The 26,569-nt window shown below is 46.5% G+C and overlaps 1 protein-coding gene across 6 annotated transcripts in view; it reads right to left on the bottom strand.

The window, feature by feature from the left end:
- JMJD1C (jumonji domain containing 1C) overlaps positions 1 to 26,569 on the bottom strand; it is a 161,633-nt gene that overhangs the window by 48,276 nt on the left and 86,788 nt on the right. For 2 of the 6 annotated variants that reach the window (XM_068689122.1, XM_068689124.1), the window contains exons 1-2: positions 16,014 to 16,158; positions 11,574 to 11,687 (exon numbers count right to left, since the gene is read on the bottom strand). Coding sequence is in view for 1 of the 6 variants with exons in the window: in XM_068689121.1 (XP_068545222.1) it covers positions 11,574 to 11,687 (114 nt within the window). In the remaining 5 variants the exon portion in view is untranslated. Of the gene's footprint in view, positions 1 to 11,573; positions 11,688 to 16,013; positions 16,159 to 21,412; positions 21,436 to 26,569 lie in introns of those variants that run through there. The other 4 variants (XM_068689121.1, XM_068689123.1, XM_068689126.1 and 1 more) reach the window with 3 other exon arrangements.

Genomic DNA, 26,569 nt, shown 5'->3' with positions numbered 1-26,569 from the left:
ACCAGGAAACAGCGACATAAAATCTAGACAGGCAGGTTATCAACATTCTCAAAACATTACCTGTGAATCGATAACTTCCCTGTGCCATGCCACAAGTTTATTTTTTTTCCAGTGGCCAAAGATGAGAATTAGTCTAGAGCAGAGAAACTGGCTGCAACTGGCACCAGCTGCATCCCCTGGAGCAGGCGTGGCCATGGCCAAATGGACCACGGCAAATCCCTACAAAGCAACAATTAACTTTAACTGCAACTAAAATTAATAGATCTGCTGGTCCGTGCATCTCTGCATGCGCGTGCATCACCCACCGGTGTGTTCTTTTTAACTCGCTGCTTTCTGACAAGTCCCTGGCTACCGGCAGAAGGCTGAAAAGTCCTGGGGGGAGATGCTAACTTCCCAGTTTACCTTAAACGGCTTTGTCTGAGCGAAGAGGAGAGGCTCAGGCTTACCAGGCGATGTTAGTGCTTTCTATGTAAACCCAGCCCACACTTGACCTATTTTCTGGTGCTGCTGAGTGCCCGGTCACCATTTGCCTCATTCCAATGCAGCAGCTGCTGGGCTACATCTGAACCGGCCAAGCCAAGCCTGAAGGCGCAGCCCTGGCCCCTAGACCAGGACCAAAGTCAGGATGAGGCCAGCCGTGCCCGCAGGCGCACGGAGGTGACGCAGGGACCACACTTGCCCTACCTGTGCAGGCACAGTACAGGAACACCAACCATTTATCACTTTACAAGAGGCTCCAAACATGCTGTTAACAAAGGGACAAACATGCATAGATATTTTAGACCACATACATTTAAGACTGCCGGTTATTTTCAGTATGTAACATCAGTACCTATGAATAGAAAGTTGACGCTACAGGAAAAGAAGATGAAGCCTAAAAATTCAGTAATATTTCAACTGTCAGTGAACTTCACATCTGTCAGGAAAAGCGATCAATTTTTCTTTTGCTCCCCACTCTTCCTTATGCCTAATACTTGTCCCCACACACCCTTACTTCCTTCCTCATTTCATCTGTACAATTAAAGAGTTGACACTGATTTTAAATTATAATTATCAGGTTTGAGAATTAGGGGGAGTAGGGCCGTGCACATTTCTCCAAATCATGATTTCAGGCTTGAAAAAGCATCATGGCACTGATTAGTTCAGTTCTGCTAGAATAATTCACATCGCTAAGAACACCAAAAAAAAATACGGAAAAAATATAAAACTATGAAAGATTATGCTATGAAAAATGTATTAAACTTGGGAACATAAATTATACAGCAGAAAATCTAGCTCATCGTCAAGTATTTTAACTCACAAACACAAAAACAGAGGTACTTGCCTTCCTGTAAGAGTACTGATGTCTCAGGTGAAACACGCATGTTGGAAAACCTGCTTTTTCACAAGTCAGCTCACTAATCCCATAGCTGTAGATGAGAATCCAGGATAGAAAGACAAAAGGAAGACGAGAGCAGCACACAGAACAAGCATGCAGCAGGGAAGCAAGCAGCCATCAATGCAGAAGCAAAAGCAAACCTGAGCCAGGCAGATGTTGCCACAATCAACTTAGAAACCGCTCTGGTAACTTCTACAAGTCCCACATTTGAAAACCAGGGATTAAAGAGAAGAGATGACCCTTGCGCTGACGGGTTATGTCACCCTCCCCCTGAGCAGCTGGGACGAAGTGCTGTCACTCTAATTCCAATCTGGGTCCTGATCTGATTTGCAGATTAGGAAGGAAACAGAAAAACTATTTGGCTGGGCTGAGTGGGACGGAAAGCGGAATCTCCTGACGTGACGTCTCAGTTAGCATCTGATCTAACAACTTCCCCAAACAAGGGGCTCCTACCCACCGAACTGCTGGCCTGACAGCTTGCCTTTAGAAAGCCACAGTAACCATGTGTCATTTTTGCACGGAGAATAACATAAAACTCAAGTGCACAGCACTCCTCCATGCCCGTTTCCTCCCTCATTTTGGCGAGGCAGCCACACGCTTACTTTTCTTTCACTGTCCATGCAGTCCTGCTTCCCTCCTTGTTGCTACAGGCTCCCCGTGCTTATCCCCAGCACCTCAGCAATACACAGCTTTCTCCTAGTTTCTCAGCTCCTAAGAAAGCCATGAAGCACTGGTCCTCCCACACAGCCAACAACCCTCCAGTGACGTGGGGACACTGGACCAAGCCTTGAAGTCACCTATCAAGCAACACAATGCCGCTACCACAGCTGTCTATGGGAAAAGAAACCTCAAAGGGCAGACATTTCCCTGAAGCAAACAATTAGCAGAGACAAGTTAATGCTAACAAGGAAAGTAACAAAATGAGCAGATAGAAAAAAAATCTTTTGTACGTTGATATTCAAATTTAAAGCTAGACCCAGACACCTCGTGAAGCATGAAGAGCATTCAGAAGGTACCTAACAACTCTCCAAATCATCCCTTCAAGGACAGGCTGTATGGATGGAGATGCCTTTAGGCAACAAAAGGAAGCGTATTCCTTTGATCATCAGTGGTCTGAACAAATGGGCCGCTAGAGAGGCGGCCTAACATCCCTAGAAATCAAGCCACGAGTTCAGTTCTTGCTCAGAGACAGACAGTTTCATCAGACACATCTACCTGGCATTGGGGACAGAAGTCCCTCGCGGCAGCTTCAACTGGCCGGGCTGCAAAGCTGCACGCTGCCAGCACAGGTAATGACAGAGCAGCTCCCTCACCTCTTATCTAAGGGTAGTTACCTCCAGCACGTCTTTTATACCTCACATTACTCAGCAAGACGGTATTCATTGACAAGACTACTGCTAACTAAAACCTTAAGGTATTAAAAAACTACTAACTAAAACCTTTAGGTATTAAAAAGCAAAGTTCTCTCAATTCCAATCTGCAGAACACTATCCAATATGTGGTAGATTAAGACAAGCTCTTACCACCACCTCCTGAAACATTCATTCGAGTACACGTCACTGCTGTGAACCACTCAGCTCTGTAACTTGAACTGCCATTAGCTTAGCCCAGCAGCAGCTGCAGAACCTTCTGCAAATGTGCTCAATTTTATCTCCCAAACCTGAACTCTTCAGGAGCTCTGGGAAAGCTGGGTTGGGAAAACAAGTTGGATGTTTTCTTGCAGAATTTCATTCCGAAGACTGCACTTCCCTGGTGTCAGGGACACGGTGCAGAAGCTGGGCATGCAACACTGTGCAAACGTGGAAACACTGCCTCTGCTCCATGACAATGTTCAAAGCAGAGAAGCCATCATCAAGCACTTTTTCATGTTAAGGGCTCTGTTCTGACCTGCTGGAGCCATTTTAGGTGTTTTCCCTATAAATAACAGAGGCCTGACCAGCTGGGATGCACATCATATTTGGATCAACGCTGCAGCTCTGTCCAACTCCAGAGAAAGCAGTGGCTGTGTCTTTTTATGGAACAGATGAATAATAGTCTTGCAGACAGGAAAGATTAAACTGCTAATCAGAAAACGCGGGTATTTCAGTTGTTGCCGCAATAAACACTTTGGGGTAAACCTGGCAAAGTCATTCAGTGGTTAAAATTGACACAGTGCTCATCAATTTCACAACATCTGTCCGTTGATAGAACTACTTGCACACAGAACCAAACTCCAACCAAAAACATCATTCAAGACTGTATTACATCACTTGAGGGGAAAAAAAGCAGCTTGTCAAGCACCATACTTTAGCTACAAAGTCTTATGTATCCTAAAATCTGCTTTAACCTGATTTTGTTTGTTGTATACCAATGCAGTGGGAAGAACACGTTCACATAGCCTCTGTGGTTGAAATATAATTTCTATACTGTGTGTTTACAACTCACTAATAAAGTTATAAAATACAAAGTAATTTGTGAGATACACAGAAATTAATGTGCTTCAAACCCACTTGCTCAGCAAAAGCATACTGAAATACTATAATGCTGGCAGACACACACAAGAAGAGGGGGATGCAAAGAAAAACAGGAATAGTTAATTTTAAATCCATTCAAAAGACAGGAAATGTTTGCTAGATTGAACAGGACAAAAAACCTGTATAATCAGTATTTACAAACAATGGCAGTAAAAAAAAAAATAGAACTATATTTAATCTTGTAGTATACCGTTAGGAAAAAAAAGTTTGATGAGGAAAAACACTGGAAAACAAGCTCTCTAACATCAAAACAAATACCGCACTTTTATTAGCAAAGTTTTCCCAACATCTATGCAAACAATAGCATTTGTACTTGTTTTCATTTTTTAAAAAAGAAACCAAGTTCGGATAAAATCACAAGTTTCTTCAAAGATGTCCGGCCTGAAAAAGGGCTTCCACTTCCACACTTTGTCCATTCCATCTGGAAGTGCTGCAGTGCTCAACTAGTACCACTCACAAGTTGCTGAAGGCTGCAGAGCACAAATCCTGGACTGCAAATTAGTACATCTGCTAGGTGTCATTCCAAACACAGCAGAAAGTTATGAAGACACGGAAGGACTACAATTAGCTGGGGTACTCCACTTCCCCTCCTACCATACCTCTGCAGAAGCTGATTGCACACACTACCTCAAAGACCTCTTAATGATAAAGATTGCACAACCGTGAGAAAGTCCAAGTCTGACCTCCCCTTTCAAGTAATTCATGGATCTCTGCGTAAGTGAGGTTTTCAACATGCGCAGCCTCCTGCGAGAACATAGGAAGCCTGCCCATCACCATTCATTACCTCCAATCTCAGCTGTACAACCTGCCCCCCAGCTTGGGGAAGGTGTTTGGTTTTCTCAATGCAAAGTTGTTCCCATAAAATACTGTACTTTCCCCATTTAAAAGCATAATAAAAACTATGGAGTGTCGTACTGTTCTGCAGCACATGCATCAACCGTTCAATGTTACATCAGAGGAAGGAGCAAAACCAAACAAAGCCACGAACACCTCATCAGATTAGCTATCATATTTATCAGGTCAAATGCAAGATAAATTTTTTGTTGTAAAAACTGAATTCAATAAACTGAGAGTTCTCCCCCGCAACTGAACTGCAAAAAAGACTGCTCTTCCCTCCTCCACACAAGCACTCCCATGCAAGGGCTGCAGAGCTCCCCAGGGCATTGGAATTCCCAATCCCAGCAGATGGCAACTATTTGGCAAAGTGCCAGCTGGATAAAAAAAAAAAAGTGAAACCAACTTTTCTAGGAGCTGACTGTGTGTCTGCATTATGAAAATGGGGGTGGTCAAGGTGCCACCTAAGAAAAACACTCGTGAAAAAAAAAAATGTTTTTTAATAAATCGAATGTGAAGATTGGAATTGCTGAAGGACACAGAACCAAGGATAAGGATTCCTCCTCCTTCTTCCGAGCAATATTTCCATGGGCTTTTACTGGTGAAAAAAGTAATAATTTCTATCAAACACAGGAAGTTCCCTACCCAGGCTAAAGGGCTAAGTAAGCCCTTTCTCCTTAAGAGATCAAGCTAAAAGAGGCACAGTTTTATTCCACCCACTTTGAGAATAAAGACAGGTCAAGTCCTGGGGTACGCAGCAGCTTTGAAGGGAGGCCCAAATGCAGGCCAAGGAGACGACATGCATCTCCTATTCTGCAAATGGAGGGTGCTTCTCCCTCCCTCGCTCCTCTCTCCTTGCAACTGCTCCGATGAAAGTCTTCTCTGTCCCACACTCGTAGCAGGCAGGGAAGGCTGGCATGAGTCATCTGACCCACTTCTAGCTGCATTTAGCCTTTTGCTTCCCCTCACGTTGGAAACGTACACTGAAACATAGATGTGTCACCATCGAGCTGTTCAGACCGGCGCTCTTTACAAGGCTGCCAGAAAAGGCAGCTGGACTGCCGATGGGTGGTCCAGACACCAGAGACACGGAAAAAGAGGGAGGCAGCTCTTCAAGACAACACTGAGAAGAGTTAAAGATGCAGAAAGTTGTGTGCTTCTCTGTCAGCCGTGGAGGAAACGAAACCGGGAGTGGAGCACATGACGGCCACGGCCGCCAGCTGGCCGGCACCCGGAGTTCCCGAGCTGCCTGTGTCAACCTCAAAGGGTGGGACAAGCCCAGCAGCTCCCGCCTGCCCGGTCAGCGGAGGTACAAGCTGATGGGAACAGCAGTTTGCAGCTGCAGCAGCTATTTTTAAGCCTGAAGTAGAAGTCTGAAAGAAGTCTGCACTGTATGATTATGGGCTGCTTAAAACACACACAGAAAGATACCTTATTTTACTCCGTTTCAACACGCTTCAAGATTTTTTTCCATGTATACATGTTATTGCTACACAAGGCCACGCCATTGGTTTGTTTGTATGAGCAAGGCAATGACGCAAAAGCACGCAGGCCTGAAATACCCACTACCTGTCTGTAAGAAACAGAAAAGGAGAGTAGAGGAGTTGCACAACACCCTTTTCTCACGCCTTACCTCATGGCGTACAGAACTTGGATTTGTAATGTATCTAGGAGTATTTCATTCCTCAATCTGGGGTTGTATTTCTTGATTAGTAGGCAAGTTTATTATTATTATTACTCGAACAATCTTCAAGGTGTGTTAGACATTTGATCTGTCAGCTCTCAAGCATGCAGTGCACATTTAGAAGACCGAAGTACACACACCTATCATTTTGCATGTAACACCTCCCACAGGGGATTTCTCGGTGCCATATCTTTACATCTGGAACCTTTAGTACAGAAGTAGACGGGCTGACCTTACCGTTTTGAAATACTGATGCAATCAGCCTTGTCTGAAAAAAAAATAAAATAAAATTTACATGACTTGTCCTTAAGGAGAAGGTGAGTAGGTAGGTTGGACTGAAGAAAAATTCCACCATAGAGAAGAACTGAACTGTGTTTGGTTTGATTCCTTTTTTTTTTTTTTTTTAAACCAATACGCAGGGGACTTTCAGAAGATTGTGTGCACACCCTTCCACTTCCTTCCTTGAGTGGTGAAATACCCTCTCGCAGGAAGTGTAATGATTGTGAAGGAACTTCGTTTGAATTCTCTACCCTGCCTTACCCGTGCACGTTTGTTCCAGCGCTGCGTGCTCACAACCGCAACACAGACACACAAATGGGATGAGGCAGTGCTGTGAGCCCCACGCCAGGGAGTAGCTGCCACAGGAGGCAGGGAGACAGCACAATCATGGCACCAGGCAAGCCACAGGCTCACCCCTGCCCGGCAGAGAGCTGTAAAGCACCAACTGCTGGGGCGAGGCACATAGATTCCTGGTCTTTGCACACTCATATGGAAAAATACAATGTAAATTGCTTTTTGTTATTCTTTATTTGCTTGGCCAAAGTGTAATGCAACTGGCTCCAGCTCTTCAGCTGGCTCCAGCCGCTGAGTGCAAAGCCCAGGCTCCAACCCACCAGTGCCGTGAGTGGTAGGACCCAACGCCACGCTGATGAGATCGCGCACACCATACACAGAGCTCGACTTCTTCAGAGCCCCGTCTTGGGTCCTTCAAGAAAACTGCCATGCTTGAACAACTGAAGATATGATCTGCCGTTCAACCTTACTAGGTTGAACGTAACTGACAGATACGTAGCCGTACCATTCTGTGGCCAGCTAAGTTGTTACTATTGCAGAAAACAATTTTAGTTTAAACTATTTTTTTTAAGTTATATCTGCATTTGTGTAGGCTTACTGTGGTTTTGCTTAAAATATTTTTATAACAGATGTATTTGTAAGCATGTTCATTTTCAATCTATAGTGAAAGCCACCACAAAACTCACCAAATTTGTTGAGTTTTATTTCCTGAGCAATCGCAAAATATACACGATCTATTGTGAATACAAAGCAGAAAAATACTAGAAACCTGTAGTCCTGAAATGTGGTATGTAAGTCCACTCTTTCAGATGCTAGATTAAGACAAAAAAAAATGCTTGTTGCAAATTTTATGTCTATCACTTCCTGCAAAGGAGCATAATTTGCTTAGCAATGACATGAAAATAACCACGGCAAATACATTTACATCTGCTTTCTCCTCAAGATCCTCTTGTCACCACCATAAAAAGAACTACATGACTAAATGGCCTGACCAACCCAGATTAATGAATGAGTCATTCTCAGTCACACACAAGTTTCACGTAGACAATAATACCGTTTGTATCCTCCGTGAAGCAACAGAGATAAAAGGCACCGGAAACAAGATGTAGGTTGGCGTTTAAGGCACCACACACCAATTCAGAGGCATTTTTGTGGAGAAGGGCATGATTCAAGGCAGACGTATGGGAAAAAGAAAAGTCGCATACCGCTTTTAGATGTAAAGTACAAGTTCACTCACTGGTGGAATACTTGCTACATAAAATATTGTGAAGATTGGAAAAATGGAAAAAGGCCGGTATAGTGCAGCTGCACAACCTGCTTTTACTAATGATATTCATCTAGCTCTTATGAAGGTTGCCGAATCTCTAACAATTGAAACATGTTTATTTATGCAAAGAGCAGACATGGCATGGGAATCTGTGGTTCATGATTCCCCAGCGAGTCCTGCCAAAGTGTCTTTACTCTTGTTCTGGAAGAACCACTTCTGGTAATGAGAGTAATTTACTTCTTTGCCTACTCAAACTTTGTTTTTCCTGCCAAGACTAAAAGTATGCCAAGTGTGCTGTTTTCTTTGCCCTGAGCAGTTGTCACCTTCAAACCGGACAGCACCACCTTATTCATGAAGCCCTTTAGCCCAATGGTTACTTTACAGAGCACTGTGTTTTGATCAGAGCTAATCTGAGCAGAATTCATACCAAATGCTTGCCTGCTGCCCATTACTAATATTACAAGTACACGCAACGATGGGAAAAATTACTCAGTAGTTAAGAATTGTATCTGAAGTAAAATGGAGTCTTCCCACACAGATTCAAACTTTGTTTGCTTTGGCAGAAAGGTACTGGAATTTTAGGCACTAACAGCAAAAGGCAATAAAAAAGTGTTTAGATCACCATGGCCTCTGAGGACTTGGTATTGAAAATGCACAGCCATGAGATCTTAAAGCAAAAACTAAATACATTTAGAAAGACAAAGTTAACTCATCTCTGCAAAGATTAGTTCCTCACTTTTGTTCTTCTGCTCAAAAACAAGTTAGCAGCGTTCCAGACCAAACAAGGAAACAAAAAGGTCATTTTCCCTACTTTTGAGAAAGCAGATTTTCACAGGAAATTCAACAAGGATTTATCTAAGATCTGTTCTCATGGCAAAGAAAAAGAAGGCCTTCTGAAAAAGAACAAAAAAAGTGTACAAAACTACCTTACAGTGACTTAGGGTTAAAAGTGTGCAGGCTGATTTCCAGAATTAACCAAAAATAACAAGCAAAACAGAGACAATTTTCCCATTTAGTAATATTTTAGGAGAAAACAGTCCCATGACCAAAATCTTCTTTCTGTCTAATGCACTGCTGGTAACATTCAGTTAACATTTAAAAAATGGTTTGTGTTCTCTTAAAGACATTATAATCCAGTGAATTTCTCATCTGTACAATTGAATTGTAGAATGCAGCAATGGGACATTGGTAGCCCTGCAAAGAGACATTCCTAAGCATGTAGTTTCCAAAACTTATCATCAATCAAATAATAATAATTTTAAAATCTCTGTGCTACTCATCAGTGAGCTCAATGTTCTTTCATGCATCTACATTTGATATCTGAGCAATATACAGTTAAGACACATTTTGGATGTCTTTTTACTCATAAGGAATCTCCATCAGCAACCTTCTTGCACTGATAAAATGAAGAGAGAATTTAGGCTTCTGTTGTCACCAAGCTACTTGTAAGTGATACAGATCAGCAGTCTCCATCTCAGGCTTTAATAGGCGGCTGTTTGCTCCATGAAGGGTGGAACAACCTCACCTCTCACACAGCAGTTGCCCTCCGTGTGCCAAAATAAAAGGCCAAGAGTTAGGCAGATGAAGCTTACATCTGGAACATTTCTCACAAGTTACTGCATTCTACCAGCTTTTTGTGAACACCTCTGTTAAAACCGAAGTTCTTAATGCTGTTAATTACAGTATTACCTATCAAGACGATATATAGCTAGCTGTTCACAACAGACACTTTCAAAAATGACACCTTCAATTTCTACGCACCTTCCCAAATTAAAGTGCTTCTGTGTCTAAGACTCTATTAGTGAGTATTCCCTAAAGTGAAGGGCCTAAAACGCATACAGCACAGTTATGTTACTGCCAGCCTGGCTTGGCAACAAGCTGCTTTAAAAAAAAAGGCAGTCCTTCTCAAAGATTCAATTTGTTTTGCTCAGCTCGTCTTGTGAGAAATGATCCATTGCCAAAAGGAGATTGATTACTGTTACCGGAATGAACGTTATCAGAGACACGATCTTGACAGATTTCACACAAAGGACAGACGCTAGCGCAAGTATTTGCTTTGTAAAATGAATCTGTAAGATTGCGGCTGGACTCTGAGGGTGAATTTACACTTCATGGCTCAGCTGATTTAAGAGGCTGCCGCTGCCAAAGGAGGATATCCCACTCTGTGTTGCGTCATCCTGACCCACCCCAGGAGGCCGCAGCACTCCTGCACCCTCTGCTAATCCAGCTCTGCTCATTAGCAACTCAGCTTCCCCCCTCCTTTTTGCAAGTCAGGGTTGTGCTGCTCTAGAAGGCTGAACTAGCTAGCGTGGGGTCTGACAGAGGGAATTGTCCTTTTCAGCAAGGCCAGGCTGTTAGAGCAGCTCGAGTCATAACATGTAACTTCATCCTGACGAGAAGCGATGAACTCCTTCAGCTTCCCCACCGTGGACACACAAAAGCAGCAGCCCTGCCACACAGCGAGCCTCCCTCTCCTTTCCCCAGCTTTCTGTCGCTTCTCTTTTTTCTAGCTCTATATTTGGCACTGGGAAAAAACGATCTTGGTGAAGGAGGAGGGAAGAAGGGGTGTCAGGACAAAATTACATAGCATTTATTCAGGGCCATCTGTTATTCCAAGTCTCAAAGCACTATTTCTGTATCACTGCAGTGTACCATCCCAGCCATGAGAAAGAATTTATGGCGATTCTAATTGCAATCAGTCCAGTGCAAGCTGAAATACCCAAGGTTTTCTATTTGTCATAAAAGACATTTTTAAGACCTTCTTACAGGGAGGGGGGAAAAAAATTCATTGCTTTTCCTCTTCTTTAAATACGTGCACATTAGTATACCAATGTGTTTCTAATTAATGAAGAAGGCATTAAAATCAAGGATATTAGAACTTTTAGCAGTCTTAGAAACCATAGCATGGAGAAAGGTTTTTCTTTTTTCAAAAAAAATAACATTTTCTGCTATCCCTTCTCAGAGAAACAGTAAGTCAAACATCAATGCAGTATTGCAAAGGCCTAGGAATCAAAGCCTGGCTTCAGAAGGATGGCTACTATCTTTTATCTGCTCTACAATTAACTGCGCTGATTAACCTTTAAAGGGATCAGATAATTTCACTTGAAAGGTGGTTCAGTAATATTAGTTGCATACTACTCACTCCTCAGCATCATCAAATTCCCCAGAACATAATCTTTCACTAAATGAGGAACATTCACTGCCAATAATCAATAGGAAATTGTTCCTGTAACATAGAACTTGACTGTAAAAAGGACTTCTAACAAACACAAGGATATAACTAAGCTAAATGAGCAGTACTTACACAGTAACCAAATTTCTTACCTGATAGGGCTGAAAGGCACTATCTTCAGTTATAAAATCCAGCTGTTTGTCCACAAGGAATTCTACTGCAGTAATTGAATTGTATACACTTTTTCCAACCAAGGGCTTGAATGTCTGTTGAAAAAAAAAAGAAAGAAAATTAACGAATTAAAAAAGGCTCAGCACATCAAGCCCCTAGGACTGTATAAACACTGACATAGCAGTTCTTCCATCAAAACAAGTTAAAACAGAGTAACAATTGCTATTTATACAAGAAAGGAGAGTTCGGTGTTTTTTGGTTTTCCTCTGTGCCGTTGGTGGAAAAACTAGCAAGAAAAGGGAACTGCAACATACATTCTTCCTTTCCCTCATTGTTCTTGAGCAAGAGTGTTTACCACAGAAGCTCAAAGTACAGGAGCACGATTATATCTTAAACATACAGCTTAGCACGCAGATCCTCTCTTTCTGCCTGCAGGACTAGCTAGCGCAGTAGTAATTATACTGAGGACACTGAGGTGGAAACAACTGCAGACACGAAAACGCTCCCCCTTCCTGTTCTGAAATCGTTCACCTTGCCTCAAGTCAACCATCTCATTTCCCTGCCCGTCTCTGCATCTATTCTGACTGCTGCCGTCCTCCCCCGCAGCCGCTCCTCCCTGCAGCACCCGGCTGCTCCGACTGCTCGCCTGACAGCTCGCTTTGTGCCCCCAGCCCCACGCTGGGGAGCGGGACTCCTCCTGATCCGTGCTGCCAAGCGAGGGCGAGCCACGGGGAGTGGAGAGAGGCGAGCAGCAGGCTCTGGAGCAGGCCCTCGGTGCCATCTGGCCGTGTATTTGCACAAAGCGCCCTGCCTCTCGCGGCCCCCCCGCAGCGAGGCGCAGCGAGATTTGCGCAGGCGAGTGGGCAGGGAGCGCGATGACGGAAAAAGCTCTCCCCGAAGAGGGGCCGAGCGGTCCCGCTGGCGCTGGCAGGGTTTCCTGGAACAGAAGCGCAATGCGAGCACGACTGAGTGGGGATGTACCAAAAGGAGATGAGTCAGGTGAAAAGGAAATCCCAGCGGATGGAGGAGAGAAAATGCAGCTCTGAAGGCAGACGGTGAGCAGTAAGAGGAAGGCACTAATGAACAGCAGAAAGAACAAGCAGGATGTAAGGAGAACAAACACGGAGGAACAGAAAAAACAGGAACCTTATTCGACAGGATGGAAAATAGGGATGGGAGGAAAGAGCAAAAAGAAACGTACCCTCTGAGCCCCAACTCTGCGGCCAGAATTCAGGAAGAAGAGCCAAAGAGGAGAAACAAAGGCAGGTCAAACCAGACGCCGTGCTGCACGAGCGCTGCCCAACATCTGTGCGGTGCCGCCGTCCCCGCAGGACACCGCCGGCTCACGTGCCTGCCCGCAGCAAGAGAGCCGGGCTAGACAGGGGAGCCCGGGGTCGCCTCCGCCCTTCGCAGACGGGGAAACTGAGGCACGTAGCGCTTACGTAACTCGGCAGAAGCCACCTCAGCAGGGCAGCCGCAGAGCTGGTGACCTGCCTTCAGCCCGTCCACGTGTCAGCCGCAGAGACAGAGGTCGTAAGAGACGCACTCAACATTTTATCAGGCTTCATTACCTACTTTGCAAAGGTGTTGCCTTGCGATTAGTCCAAATATAACCCAAGTCTCTGCGGAGCTTAAGCTGTGGCCCTCGTTAAACAAATTAGAGCATTTTATCAGAGCTACACAATACTTTCTAATAAATATGTCCAACTCACAAACGTTCAGGTTTACACACCGCACTCTCATTTCTATTTTATTTAAGGTTTCACTTCAGTTGTTACCTTCCTTGTGTGAGAAAGAGGGAAAAAAAAAAAACACCCAACAACCTATCAGGCAGGCAGCCAGCCATCTCAGTAACATGGTAACTAGATGAAAGGGCTGGGAGGGCAGAGGAATATGATAATATGCTAACTACACAGTCTGAATAGCAAATAATTATTTAACCTCTAAGAGTTAAGAAAGGGCCTTTGCTCTTGCATCACTTTTCTAGAATGGATCTTGTATGGCTAATGGATTGAGTTAAGAGAGGGTGGAGCTCACATGAAATCGCAAAGCATGAGTGCATAAACCCACAAGTGGATAAACTTTTCTTCAAAAAAGTCAACGTTGTAGTCTTTCAGTTTTTAGTCTGCCCCCGCACCTCAGCAGACACTGCTCTACTTTTTCACACCGATTCCCTTCTAACTTTCCGTCCTATTATTCAGGTCAGGAAACACGTTTCTGAGTACAAACAGGACATACCACATCATTAGCTGAAACGAAACCGTGTGGAATGCGGCTTGCAGTTATCGTTCAGGATTTAGACAACACGACAGATTAAGGTATGTGTGAGCCACCGGTTTATCTTACTGCTGGTATTAAAAGAACCAGTTCCAAATATAGATCTGTGAGCGTGATTATGCTGAGAAGAGAAACGTAATGCCTTCTCATTTGCTTTCATAGATCTAAGCCTCTAGACAGGCCAACGCCCCCAAAATACACATGTGAAGGATGCAGACTATCCCACAAGCACAGAGGAAAAATATGTAAATAAATAAAGCAAAACTATGCCATGTCACACACCTCCTCCTATGGGGACGGCTGCTCAGCTGCCTGCAACTTGCCATTTTTCAGGCACTATTAGAAAACCTTCCCCCTATCAAAGACCAACAAAACCCCACCCTTTAAAAAAAGCTGACCTTCTGGGGAAAGCAAAGTCCAGACTCCATCAGCTCAGAGCGATACGCAGGCCACCCGAGGTACCCAAAGAGGGACAGGCTGGGGACTGGAACAGCCTTCGTACAAAAGACGTGACCAAACTTCACAGCACGCATCACATATGCACAAAGAAAAAACGACTAAGAGCACGGCAGGCAAGAGTCAGCTACCGGAGGCAAGCATGCAAGGCATGTAACGACATGAAACCCGAATTAAGAAGGTCCAACGAGCTCCCTGCAAGCTTTCAGGGGAAGGCGCTCCCTCTTTCCATTCCCAAAGCGGAGGACAAGTCTAGGGAGAATCAGGCATACTGGCTGAAACCAGTAAAAACCAAACATCTTCAAACTCAAACCTCCCTTTCAAGCTTGCATAAAGCTTCCTTTTACCATCCACGTTAACCCAGCTCCCTCTAGACCACAATTAAGCAAAGGGCTCGAGCACACACTCAATTTTAAGTGACATCGGATTCCAGCACTCTCCTAAGCTGCTACTTCAAAAAAATAATAATACTTTTTTCACCAAATTACAACTTCCACTTGGCCAAATGGCTCTCTGTGAACACAAATACTCGGGCTGCTTGGCTAGCAAGCCCCCTCACGCTGCCGAGAGCTTATTTCTTTCTTTGCGCCTCCCCTCCCCCCCACCCCCAGTGCTTTTACCCCAGCTCACACGAGAAATAACCTGCCTGCAGGAGGCACCCGGCCCGGCTCTCAGACAGCGAGGAAGAGTCGGTTTGGGACTTTCCTGAAACCCAAACGCGTTTTTAGAAAATCCTAAGCACCGTCACTTCGCAGCAAGCCACCGCAGCACATTTTGCTGGCGTTCATCAACCGTTCCCCCGTGCCGCCGATTACTCACGGCCTGCTTCTCCGAGCCGTCTATTTATTTCTCCTCCCAGACACCCCATGGCAACCCGAGGCAGCGGCCCGGCGGGGGCACGGAGCAGGATTTTTGCCCTGCCCAGCCCGGGGAAGCGGCCGGGGCCGGGGGCCTGGCGAGGGCAGCGCCCGGCCGAGCCCTGGCTGGCACCCAGCACGAAACGAGCTTCAGAGCCCGTCTGCCTTCGTACGGAGAGGGTGCTCGCTTTTTTTTTCCGTTGCTTAAGAAAAAATTCCCTCCGGAGGGATTTGTACCACCGAGAGAACACCCCAAAAAATAAAAATTATCGCAGCGAGCCTCCCCCAGGGTACTACCTGCAGCGGCGATATTCACCAGCACTGGAGCCTCCTTAAAGCACCCCAAAAACCGAAAAGCTGCTCTAAACGTAATTTATGCGCGCTATTAAGCAAACTTTTCCACGTATTGTTTTTTAGCCCGGCTGCTCAGCCTGCAATAGCGCAAGCCCTGGCACCTTTTCGTCATGACACTTAATCATTAAACTCCCCGACAGCCCCACTTCTCCTCCCCGGGCTGCCGTGCGCTCAGGGGCACGAGTCACGGCAGGGGAGGGAAATAAAGCTCCAAAAAAGCCCAAACCCTCGGGCTGCGAGCGCGGAGCCCCCCGTGACGGGGCACAGCCGGCAGCGGGGCCCGGCGGCCGCCTCAGCCGTTGTCCCGCACCGGCCGCCAACGGCCGCGCTCCCCCCCCCCAGCTCCCGCATGGCCGGGCCCGGCCGCGGGGCGAACAAAGGAGCGCGGCCGGGGGGCCCCGGGGAGGGGCCGGGGAAGGGGAGCAGGGGAAGGGGGTCCCGCCGAGCCGCCCCCCCACACCCCCCGCCCGTACGCACCTGGCTCCGCGCCCCGCGGCGCGGCCCGGCCCGGCCCGCGGGAGCTCCGCGCCCGCCTCCGCCTTTGAAAGGGCAGGGAAAATGGAGCCGCGCCGCTTCCGGGTCGGGCCGGGCCGCGCCGGGGGCGGGGACGGCGCAGGGGGAGGAGGAGGAGGAAGGCCGGCCGCCGCCTCTGGGGGGCCGCCGCCGGGAGAAGGGGCCGGGGCTGCCTCACCTCACCTCGCGGGAGGCGCCCCCCCCCCCCCCCCCCAGCAAATGGGGCCTGCGGAGCCGGCCGGGGCTGCGCTCGCCCAGAGCGCGGGGAAAAGAAGCGGGGAGGAGGCCGTGAGGGTGGCACTGCCGGGCCGCCCCCCCGCCACACGCGCAGCTGCACGTTTTGTATTGCATGGCACAAACACACAGCGCGGCGCCTGCCCAGGAAGGGGCAGAATAATGGGAACCACTGCGGGACCCCCGCTCCGTGCGCAGCGGGAGGTGCTGCAAGTGCTGTAAAAGCCTGGAGGGGTGCGGGAATGCCACGGCGTGCTGGGCTCCCCGATAACGCCCTGGGGACAGCCGAGGGCTGCAGGCGAGGGGATGCTGCCAGCCCAGCGCCCAGCTCCGGCCCCGCCAGCCCCTGACAGGGCGCAGGGCAGGGACCCGCGCTCCCCTGCTCGGGCCTTGGCCGCTCTCCAGCCCACGCTAACACAACTGCAGAGCCGGCTCCTGCTGGGAAGAGACACCATCAGAGGCGCTTTCTCGTATTGATTTTCCCGTTTAAGTTGTCTCCCACCTCGGCTGAGCAGCCTGCCCGGCTCCCACCGCTGCCCGCAGAGCAGGCGGGTGCTGAGCTCGCCCCCCACACCGTGCTGGGCTGGTCAGCAGCAGGCCGCAGGCACAGGGAAAATGACTAAACCCTCAGCCATGCTGTTTTGACCCTGTTTCTTTCCAACTCTGTCTTCTCCAGCAGTACCAAGACAGGCCCTTCAAGGAGCAAGGAATAAAACAGTGACCCCGCGTGCCCGTCCCCTGCTGCCCAGCTGCCTGGGCTGCTCACAGGGCTCACCCCTCCCAAAATAAAGCCTGGCCCACCAACAGCAGCTGATGAGAGGAAATACCCTGAAGTCAGATTTTGCCAAGTAGTCTGGAAATAGCATGTTTTTGTTTTGTTTTGTTTTAAATCTTCCCCAAACTTACTTAATTCTATAGTCACATGAGCTTCAGTTTAGCTTTTAAAACGCATTCTGTTTACCTCCAAGAAGAACTGAGCATCCCAAAGACTACTACTCCTACTTTAACCAAATTCCTAACTTTCACACGGCTTCAGGGTTTTACCATTTTTCTGCAGTATGAGTGCTACCACTAGTTTGTATGCCAGCAGAAGTGCAAACAAATGAGTTATGCCTATTACAGAGCACAGCACATTCTTTCTACTATCACCAACTGATCAGGTTGTGGTAGTGGTGTGGTTCATAGTAGGGCTGTCAAAGCAAGCAATCCTTAATAATATCTGAGACAGACACTGTTAAAATACAAATCACAAGACTGTCTGGAGGACAGGCAAGTTTGCCCGTTTGGACAAAGCTTTATTAATAGACTGCAACTTAGTAACAAAGAGTATTAATACCCAGTGCAGCAGCACCTATTCATTACCACGGAGGGATTTTGCTAAAAATTCTCAAGTGGCACCAGCTCTGCCTGGAATACTAACCCGGCAACTGCATGTTCAAGTGCTCCGCTTAAAGGCGACCTCAGCCAAAAGCCACTAAAGGGGAAAGCACCTTGGGAGGGGATAAAAAATGGTGAAGTTGCTACCAGTGCTACTGCTAACACTGGGTACATGTATGCAACATAATATTACATTTACATATTTACGGCCTATTGAATTTTTGGCACTATGTATGTTCTTAAAAAAAGAACAACAACACAGATTTGCCACGTAAAAGCACTAATCCCCACCTTTAAACAGCAATTTTAAAAATGAGTGTCTTTAGTTAATTGTCCTGAAGCCCCTGGAAAATACTTGTATCAGGTTTGGTTATAACATTTACAAAATAGCACACTTTAGAGCAGCTTATTTGATAGTCACATTATTTTAGTGGTGTTTCCAACTACTGTTTGCTTCATCTCACAATCGGGCCTGAACTCTGCCAAACAAGCCATACTATAAGCTTGCAAAACAGAGCTGCCTTTGTTCTTGGGCACTGCCAGTCCCCTATGGAACAGGCAGCGCACAGCACTGCACTCAGCAAACAATCCATGACCTTCAATTACTGTCCTGGCTCACTGCCACAGGATACATGTATTGCTGGTAACACAGCCTGCCCTATTTTGCAGATAGTCGCTAGAACCACAGATAATCATTGAAATTGATGGAGAAAGGCAAACACTCCCTTCTTCAAATTGTAGTTGCAAGTTCAGCTACGGCACAGCCCTGGGCAGCTGCAGCAGCACCCCGGGGCTGAGCACGAAGCCACGTGTGCGGGAAGGGCAATACTGCAGGTTTTGTATTTTTAGAGACCACACGAAAAATTCCAGGTGACGTATCGCTTCGCCTTCCTCTTCAGGAGGTTTTTGGTTTGTTTTGTTTGTTTAGAGGTGGAATGCACGCTGGCTTGCATTGGCACAGCCTCGCAAGAGCTGCCTCCCCCTCTCCCTTCACCCCCTCTCTTCTCTGTTTTTGTTTGGATTTTTTGGCTTCCCCCCCTCCCAGAAGCCTTTAAAAGCCATGCAGCTCCTCTGCCGAGCACATGGCCGTGCGGCGGAGGCAGGCTGGGGAGCAGAGCTGGGCATGGGGCCAGCTGCAGCCCCTGCACCCGCAGGCTGGCCGCCTGCCAGCACCCAGCCCCAAGCCACCGGCCTTCTGCTAGGCCACCGGCACGGCGCAGCCAGAGACACAACAAGGGCGCAGGGAAACGACAGCACGCACGCAGGCCGAGGGGGGTCTGGCTCCAGCCTGTTTTCGTTACTCGAACGCAGGGCGCAGCAGAGGGATTTACCCGTAAAACACGGTCCTTCCCCACGTGTAACCCGAGAAACGCATGCGTGGGCTGCTGCTGGCAAGGAAAGAACACATGTGAATGTCATGAATGAATAAATATTTAAACTTTAAAACAAACAAATGAAAGTTATTTAAATCGGCCCTCATGATTTAAATTAGCGTTTCTCTACTTATCTTCTCGCTGTGCACGCTGTCCCACATTTCCCTAGCGGGGCTGGCTGCGCCGCAGCGCTGCTCCTGCAGAAAGAGTGCCGTGTGCGAGCAGAGCTACACAGTTGGCAGTCTCACCAACTTTTGGATTACCTACCCACAAGTGCAAACCAGCTGAGTGCAAATGGTGTGCTTCCGTGCAGAAAGCAAAGTCCAAAGGAGGAATTAGGGTGCATGAAACAATCATTACTACTCAGGCTGCAGCACGGAAAATAGAGTAACCGACATTTAGGTGCCATTTCCATTGGCAAACTCGCCTTTTTGGTTACGAAGGAGGACAAAGACTATTTGGAGACAGCTACAAATGCAAGAACTTCACCAGGCATTCTTCAGTAATTTTTCACAATTGTGAAGCAGCAACATGCACATGGAGGAACACAAGCAATAACACAATACCCTACACTACATATGAGTGCTGTTTTTATGCTTATTTCAAATTGATCCGATTTCAGATTTGGTTTCTAACCTTTGCAAAATTTTCAGCCAACTTCTGAAATCACTTTTGTCCTTCCACAGGCAACCATCATGGCTTGCGGTGCTGCATGCATCAACGTGACTGTGCAACTTTCCCCATTACTTCATCTGACACCAGTGCTGTAATCGCAGCTCTGTTTGTAAACTTTGCTATTTTTGTGGTTGAATCAGTGTCCCTGCTGCAAGAGACCAATAATCTTGGTAAAAAGAAAAACCAGAAGCATGGCATTAAAGAAGAAAATAATAAAAGCCATTCAAGGCAATGGTATTGCCTGAGCTTTCTGATTTGCCGGAGCTTGCTACCAAGGTTTGAATGATTAGCAAGCTTCAGAAACTCCACATTTTTAATATTCACAAATAATTTCAGAGATGGTTGCTTTCATTTCTTCCATGACAAGTCACAATCCTTTAAACAAATTCAACTTGCTCTTTCAGGTCTTAAGCAGGTTTTTGTTTGTTTCTACAATTGCTGTAGTTTCGTTTCTTCCTAGCCCATTCGTACCTTCCACTGGCTCAGTTTCCATTTGCAGGCTGTTGCTAACATTTTTCTCTATCTCGCCTCTGCATTATGCCATTTACAGACACAAACCCTTTCTGTAGGAAACCTACAGAACTGTGCTCTAATGCCAGATTTATGATTTACATCCAGAGACAAAATATTGAGCAGTTTCTCGCACTTCCCTTTGTGGATGTCTGTCATCTCAAGCCCAGTGCTGCTGTAGCAGGCTCGTGTTTTCCTATTCCCTCTCTCTTCGTTAGCTGAACAAAAGTGCCATGACCTTGCCACTCACTCAAGTCCAATAACATCAGCATCATCTTTAAGCGTGTGACCTCCTCTCCCTCAGTGCTGGGTCCAGATTATGTGAAACTCTTGCAGAGCTTATAAAACACAGCAGATTTTTACCCATTCCCACAGGTAAAAGCACCAACCCATATATTCTGATTACTCAAGACCCTGCTCCTCTGGCCTTACTTAACGCCACGTGCCCAGCTCAGACCCGCCCAAACTGCTGCCACAGCCCCCTCCAGCCCACCAACCCCACTATTTGCTCTCCCTCCCCAGCGGTCCCATCGCATCAAACCGTGCCTTTGGAAGCAGTGTCTCCCGATCCTACCCATGCTCATTTATCAATTTTGAGAACAGCTTACTGGCAGCACTTGCAGAGCTGATTCATTAACATCTTTCAGTTTTCTCCTTAAAAGTCTTTCCTGCTGTAATGACCTCTAAAACCTTGACGATGCCTTGGCCACTGCTTTACAGAAGCCTCATCTTCCCTCATAAGCAATGCCTGTTTCCCACCTGCCTGTCTACATATGTTTTCTTCTCCTGACTTACTCAGGCATTTTAACTCTTTTGAGAAAAGCGCCCTTTTCATACCACATTCATTCTACAATTCATTGCACAATGAAATCCTGGGCTTTCATACGGGTTTCCAAGTGCCATGGTAACGTGCCACAACAGTAATTAACCTTGGGACTGGATTCTGTCTTCCACAAAGCAAGCACGACAGTTTCAGGATCATAATGTTCTTACCCACACTCCTTCTGCAATATTCATCAAACCCTTTTTAACTTGGGTGCCATCCATGTTTTTCAGTATTCACACTTCTTCAGCCTTCTTGCTTCCCTCACAATAATGCCAAACTCCCTCCAGCTCATTTCTTGGCTTTATTCTCTTCTTCCAAGCCCATCACCAACATTCACAACATTCTTGCATCCCTTCCCCTGAACTTACTGGCTGTAACGTGCACTTACAGGGCCTCCTTCCAGCCTCACCTCCAGCAAAACAACCCGACCTAGAACACCAGCACTGGGCTTCTGACACGCGCTGGATTGCTGCTCGTCTGATTCAGCATCCGGCACTGCCTCTCATACTTCCCACTAGCTGAAGTCCATTACAGGGCCGGACTCCACCTTTCACCCTCCCACTGCTTCCTGCCTCCTCTCAGACTTCATTCCCCAGCGCTCCTTTGAAGTGCACCGCGCTTCCTGAGAGTCACACAAGCGACCAGGCAGAGGCTCCCTCTGTTTTTCTCCCTGGAGCCACCTACCCGCCTCACCTTTTACCCCCTACATCCTCATTAACGTCAGCTTCCAGAGCAGTACTTTTTCCCCCGGTTGTGCTGCCCTGCCGCTCCCTCTGTCCTTCCCTTCCAAAGCCCAAGGCACACCACTGACCAGCTTGGCCAGCTGCCTCCCCCTGAAGCGGGCTGTATTCCAGCTTGCATTTTTCTTTTTTGCTCTTCTCCAAAACAACCTGGGGGGCATCCTTGTGACGTAAAAGCCAGCTTCCCACTGCGGTGCCGGCTCCCTGACCGCTCAGGCTGCCAGCAGCCCCTCTGGCCCAGGGCCCTCGTTTGGGAACGGGCTGCGGGCTCCAGCCCTGGTGCTCCCCAAGGCAACGCCTCACTCCAGACATCCCTTCTGCTGGTACTGCAGCAGTGAGAGCACACCCGTGCTGATATTTTCCATTCCCACAGTCTTACAGCAGTATCCAAGCAACTCTTGTAATAGCAAATGCTCCCCATGAGCCTGACGCCACACCCAGGACACGCAACATATTTTGACATCATGCTATAAAATGGTCACTTGAGCCAGCCCCAGCAGCTCTGGTAGGCAGAAAATCTCCGCAGGGAGAGGAATTGGATCCTGAAACATAACCGGGATGAGGAAAAAAGGTATTTTCAATGGGAGCTCCTGTTTGGAGCTGTCTGGGATAACAAAAGCCTCAGAAGCACACAAAACATGAATGTAAGAATCTCCAAACAAAGCTTAAGGACAGAGAGCAGGATTTCAGAAGAACACGTCCTTCAGAAGCTGCGAGAGGGAAAGACCTGCTTCGGGTTATCACGTGAAACAAGCTGTCACACAGAAATTCAGATTCAGTTGCTAAGAAGCCAAAGCCTCCCTACCAAGGCCACCCCTTCCCCCTCACTCCTTTACTGCCAGCCGTGTGTTTCGCTATTAGGAGAATAAGAGCCGTGGAATCGGTGCACTGCATTCGCAATACATTCAGAAGGGTGTTGGGGTTTTTTGGGGGGAGTACTGCTGAGAAGGCTACAACTTCTACTCCCTCCTCCTTCCCTACCTCCCCTGTCCCCAAAGGATCACAAATCGCATTCTCCAGTTCTGTACTGTCTATCTGGCCATCTGGGGTTCCCGTAACAGGGAACGGCCACTGCAGGTGGGCAGGGATTGCTCTGGCTTTGGCCTCTGCGAGCTTGGAGTTCCAGCTTTCTGGGAGCAAGCTCGCACTTGGACATTTCTCTGTTTTCCAACACTTTTTTCCTTTTTTATATCCTAAGCATGGACACAAAGTACAACAGTATCTTGACAGTAACATTTTCCTATTTCTAAACACTGAGATTTAAATTTTTAGCCACACAGACACAGCATGTTTCAGTCATCTTTGTAAAGTGTTCCCCCTTGCTGAGACAACACTCCAGTCCGTACTCCTCAATAAAAATACCGGACAATTCATCTCACCTTCACGTGCCATGGAACCATGGAGAGATACAATCTAGTTTCGGATTATAATCAGAAACATCTTTTAACCTTTTTGAGCAGTATTTTCCCTGCTATGTCTGTTCTATAATAATATTGTGACTGTGTCAGAATTCCTCCACTGCCACGCAGCTGTCAATTCACTGCTTTGATGCCTGACTATGCCGTATAGAAGGCTTGGGAGAACCTCTCAAAGAGGGAATTTACTTCTTTCAGGACAAATTATAAGCATAAACCACCAAGATGTCAAGGTTAAAAGTTTACGCTTGCTAATAAACAGTCTAACAGAATAGACAATGTTTCAGTCAATAAATGCCTGCATCAGAATAATGCTGAAATATGTTGAAATAAACACCAGCATTATCTAGTAATAAATAAATAAATAAATAAATAACCTAGATATCATATTGGACTACCCCCTCTCCGTGTTATTTTTAGATTCTCACATCTGCCCTTGTACACGCTTATCCAGCAACAACCTTGATGGACAAACACTCTCTTTTCTTTCAGGAAAACACAGGACAGATGGTGTTGAAACTATTTCTCCCTGAGATAACAAGTTTTCCATTTTTTATAAATTCACTCATCTTCAAACTGTGACAGCTGTGAGCTTAAAGATAAAATCAAAATGATCCAGATCTTGTTCATCTCCTTTCTCTAGGGTCTCCGAAAGGTCACACGAGTGTGTCTCACTTCAGTTTCCCACTAAATGAGAAATGTATTTCTTTTGCGAGCCCAAACGTACCGGTTAGCAGAAAGAAGTTATACAACCCTTTGGGTGTTTGTTTTTTGGGGGTCAGGTTTTTTCCTAAATTGTGTCTCAGGCCCGCATTGTAAATTCAGGATCTTCAGGAGCCATTTGTGTAGGGTATCAGTCAGTACTTACCTCCAACACCTATTTATAGTACTAATTACATTCCCTCGTTCCTCCTATAGCAGCACACATGGCACTGTTACTATCCCACACTGAGTATTCCCACCTAGGTCGATTGCAGTCCCACACCTGGTCGTCAGTCCTCCCATGTATCCTTTCAGGTCTGAATTTCTCTTCCAGCACGGCTGACAGAATTATACATGTTACTTTAAAAACCAGTCTGGGGGCAGTTGTACGGGGGCACTGGCACACCTCTACTCCAGGAACACATCTCGTGCACCCAGCATCACACCTGCGATCTGGGCGTCACGCAGCAGGCTCACAGCCCTCCTCTGCCTGAGCAGAAGGGCCAGACCTCCACCGAGCCAGGGCTTCCAGTGCATAAGCTCTCATCTATGCTTGCCATCTGCTCCTAAATGCACGACTTGGTTCTATACAGCAACATTTTGTTCCCCTTCTATTACTTCATTTCTCAAGGACATTCTATTTTAGTTGCATAAAAAAGCCCTCAGCCTCTGCGTGAATGGATCCTCCTATTTCATACCATCTGCAGATTGAATCAAATGTAATCAATTAGCCCAAACATTTTAGTGAAAACACTAAGCAAGTCATTCCCAAAATGTGTGAACAGCAATTGGTAGCCAGACCTATTTCACCACTACACAGCTCCACCTATTTCAACACTACATAGCTAATGTCTTGTAAGCTAATTCCTATCTCAGTTACTGTTCACACTACTAATCCCCGTCTTCCTCTGATTGTTCATCACTTGCCATATTGTGGAATGCATTACAGAAGTCATGATGAATGATATTAATCGCATTTTCTTGCCTCAGAACAAAGGCAACCAGCTTTTTCGTTCAAGTGGGTCCATGATACAGCTTTTCAAGTTGCTGATGACAAGAACAGCCCATGATTAGGGGGAAGGGGAGGAAATACACAGCAGATATAATCAGTCTATTAGTAAGCACTTGAAAAAAAAACAAAGTGAAGAGTAAAAACCATCAAGAATTCAAAATGAATAAAATAATCTCAAAGCAAATATCCTTTCTGAAGAGGAGAGCAGAGCTGAGAGGCAGATCTTTTCACACCATCTCCTGTGATGCTCACGTATGCAAACTAAAGGAGATTAGACCAAAACGAAACCACAGTAATGTGGGTGCACGTCAAGAATAAAAAACATTCAGAAAACATCACTAGCTCAGTGTCGAAATATGTATCTAGAACGGAGCTTCCAAAGTCACCTACACTGGGGCTGCTCTTATTTGCTATTTTCATTAGTGACCCAGATGATAGAACACAGACTACATTTATTAAATTGACAAACAACCAGCTTGGTGGGACTGCAAATTATACTGAAGGACAAAAAGACAAACTGGAAAAGGGTCTGAGCAAAAAAATGAAAGGCAAAGCATTGCACATAAGCAGGAGCAGCCAGCTGGAGAACAACAGAGCAGCGAATGACTGGCTAAGGAGGAATTTCATATGAACAGAGACAGGTTGTGTTCAACTCACAAACTCCTCCAAGTTAGCGGTACAATACTGTTGAAGTGCAAACCCAGTACTGGAACACACGAATGTTAGTACAACCTGTCTTCAGCATTCATAAAGCCTCAGTTTAGCGCTAAGAAATGAGTTTTGGACATCGTCCTTCAGGCCAGGTATGGCCTATATCCAAAGGGAGCAATAAAACTGATGAATACAAACTGAAGAGACTGGGCGGGGAAAAAGCACAGGGTGTGTCTTCATGTATGAAAACAGGATGCTACAAGGAATAATTTCTTAATCTCTACAGCAGACACAACAAGCTCCAACAGCCTTAATTTAGATTAGATGATCTCAAGGTCTTTTTCAGTCTTATTTGTGAGTGACCCTGCAGATACTCTGCAATCATAAACCAGCATTAGAAACACATGCCCAAATTAATGCAGTATTTAAGGCCGCTTTTATTAAGCCGCCTCCCTCTTGGGTCAGCTTCTCCGATCACCACCGCCTCCTTTGCGGCTTCTCTCAACAGCCACACGCTGCCTTCCTTTGGGGGCTGCCATGCAGAAGGACCCTATTCCCTGGCAGAAATACTCCAGCACTTTCCAAGTGTTTTGAGGTACCAGCGTCTTCCTGCTCTAATCCCATCTTTGGACTCCCACCGATGGAGCTGAATGAGAAGACCTACCTGCAGAGCTTGGGAAAGGTTTTGGCAGATCATGCGTGGCACGAAGGCCACAGGCTGGCTTTCCTTATCTAGAGAATTTGTTCTTCTGAATGGAAGGTACTGGGCCGCTAACAATCTCTCCTTGAAAGAGTCATGCTGTATTTTACTCCATTTTCTTTAATCTCCCAAGCCCTTGATTATTCTTTCTTTCAAACACGCTTTTCAAAGCTTTACATGTTTACACAGAGGGCAGACTGACAGTCGTTCAGCTGCCTGCAGAAGTCTTCCCTTCCCCCTCCTTATGCAGGGAATGCTTTCTCCAATCACTGGTACCACCCTAGGGGAAAGATTAGCTAAAATAG

This window comes from Anas acuta, chromosome 7 (genome assembly GCF_963932015.1).
Source record: "Anas acuta chromosome 7, bAnaAcu1.1, whole genome shotgun sequence".
NCBI lineage: Eukaryota > Metazoa > Chordata > Aves > Anseriformes > Anatidae > Anas > Anas acuta.
The sequence above is the reverse complement of the archived record's forward strand: the minus strand, read 5'-3'. Positions and strand labels throughout refer to the sequence as shown.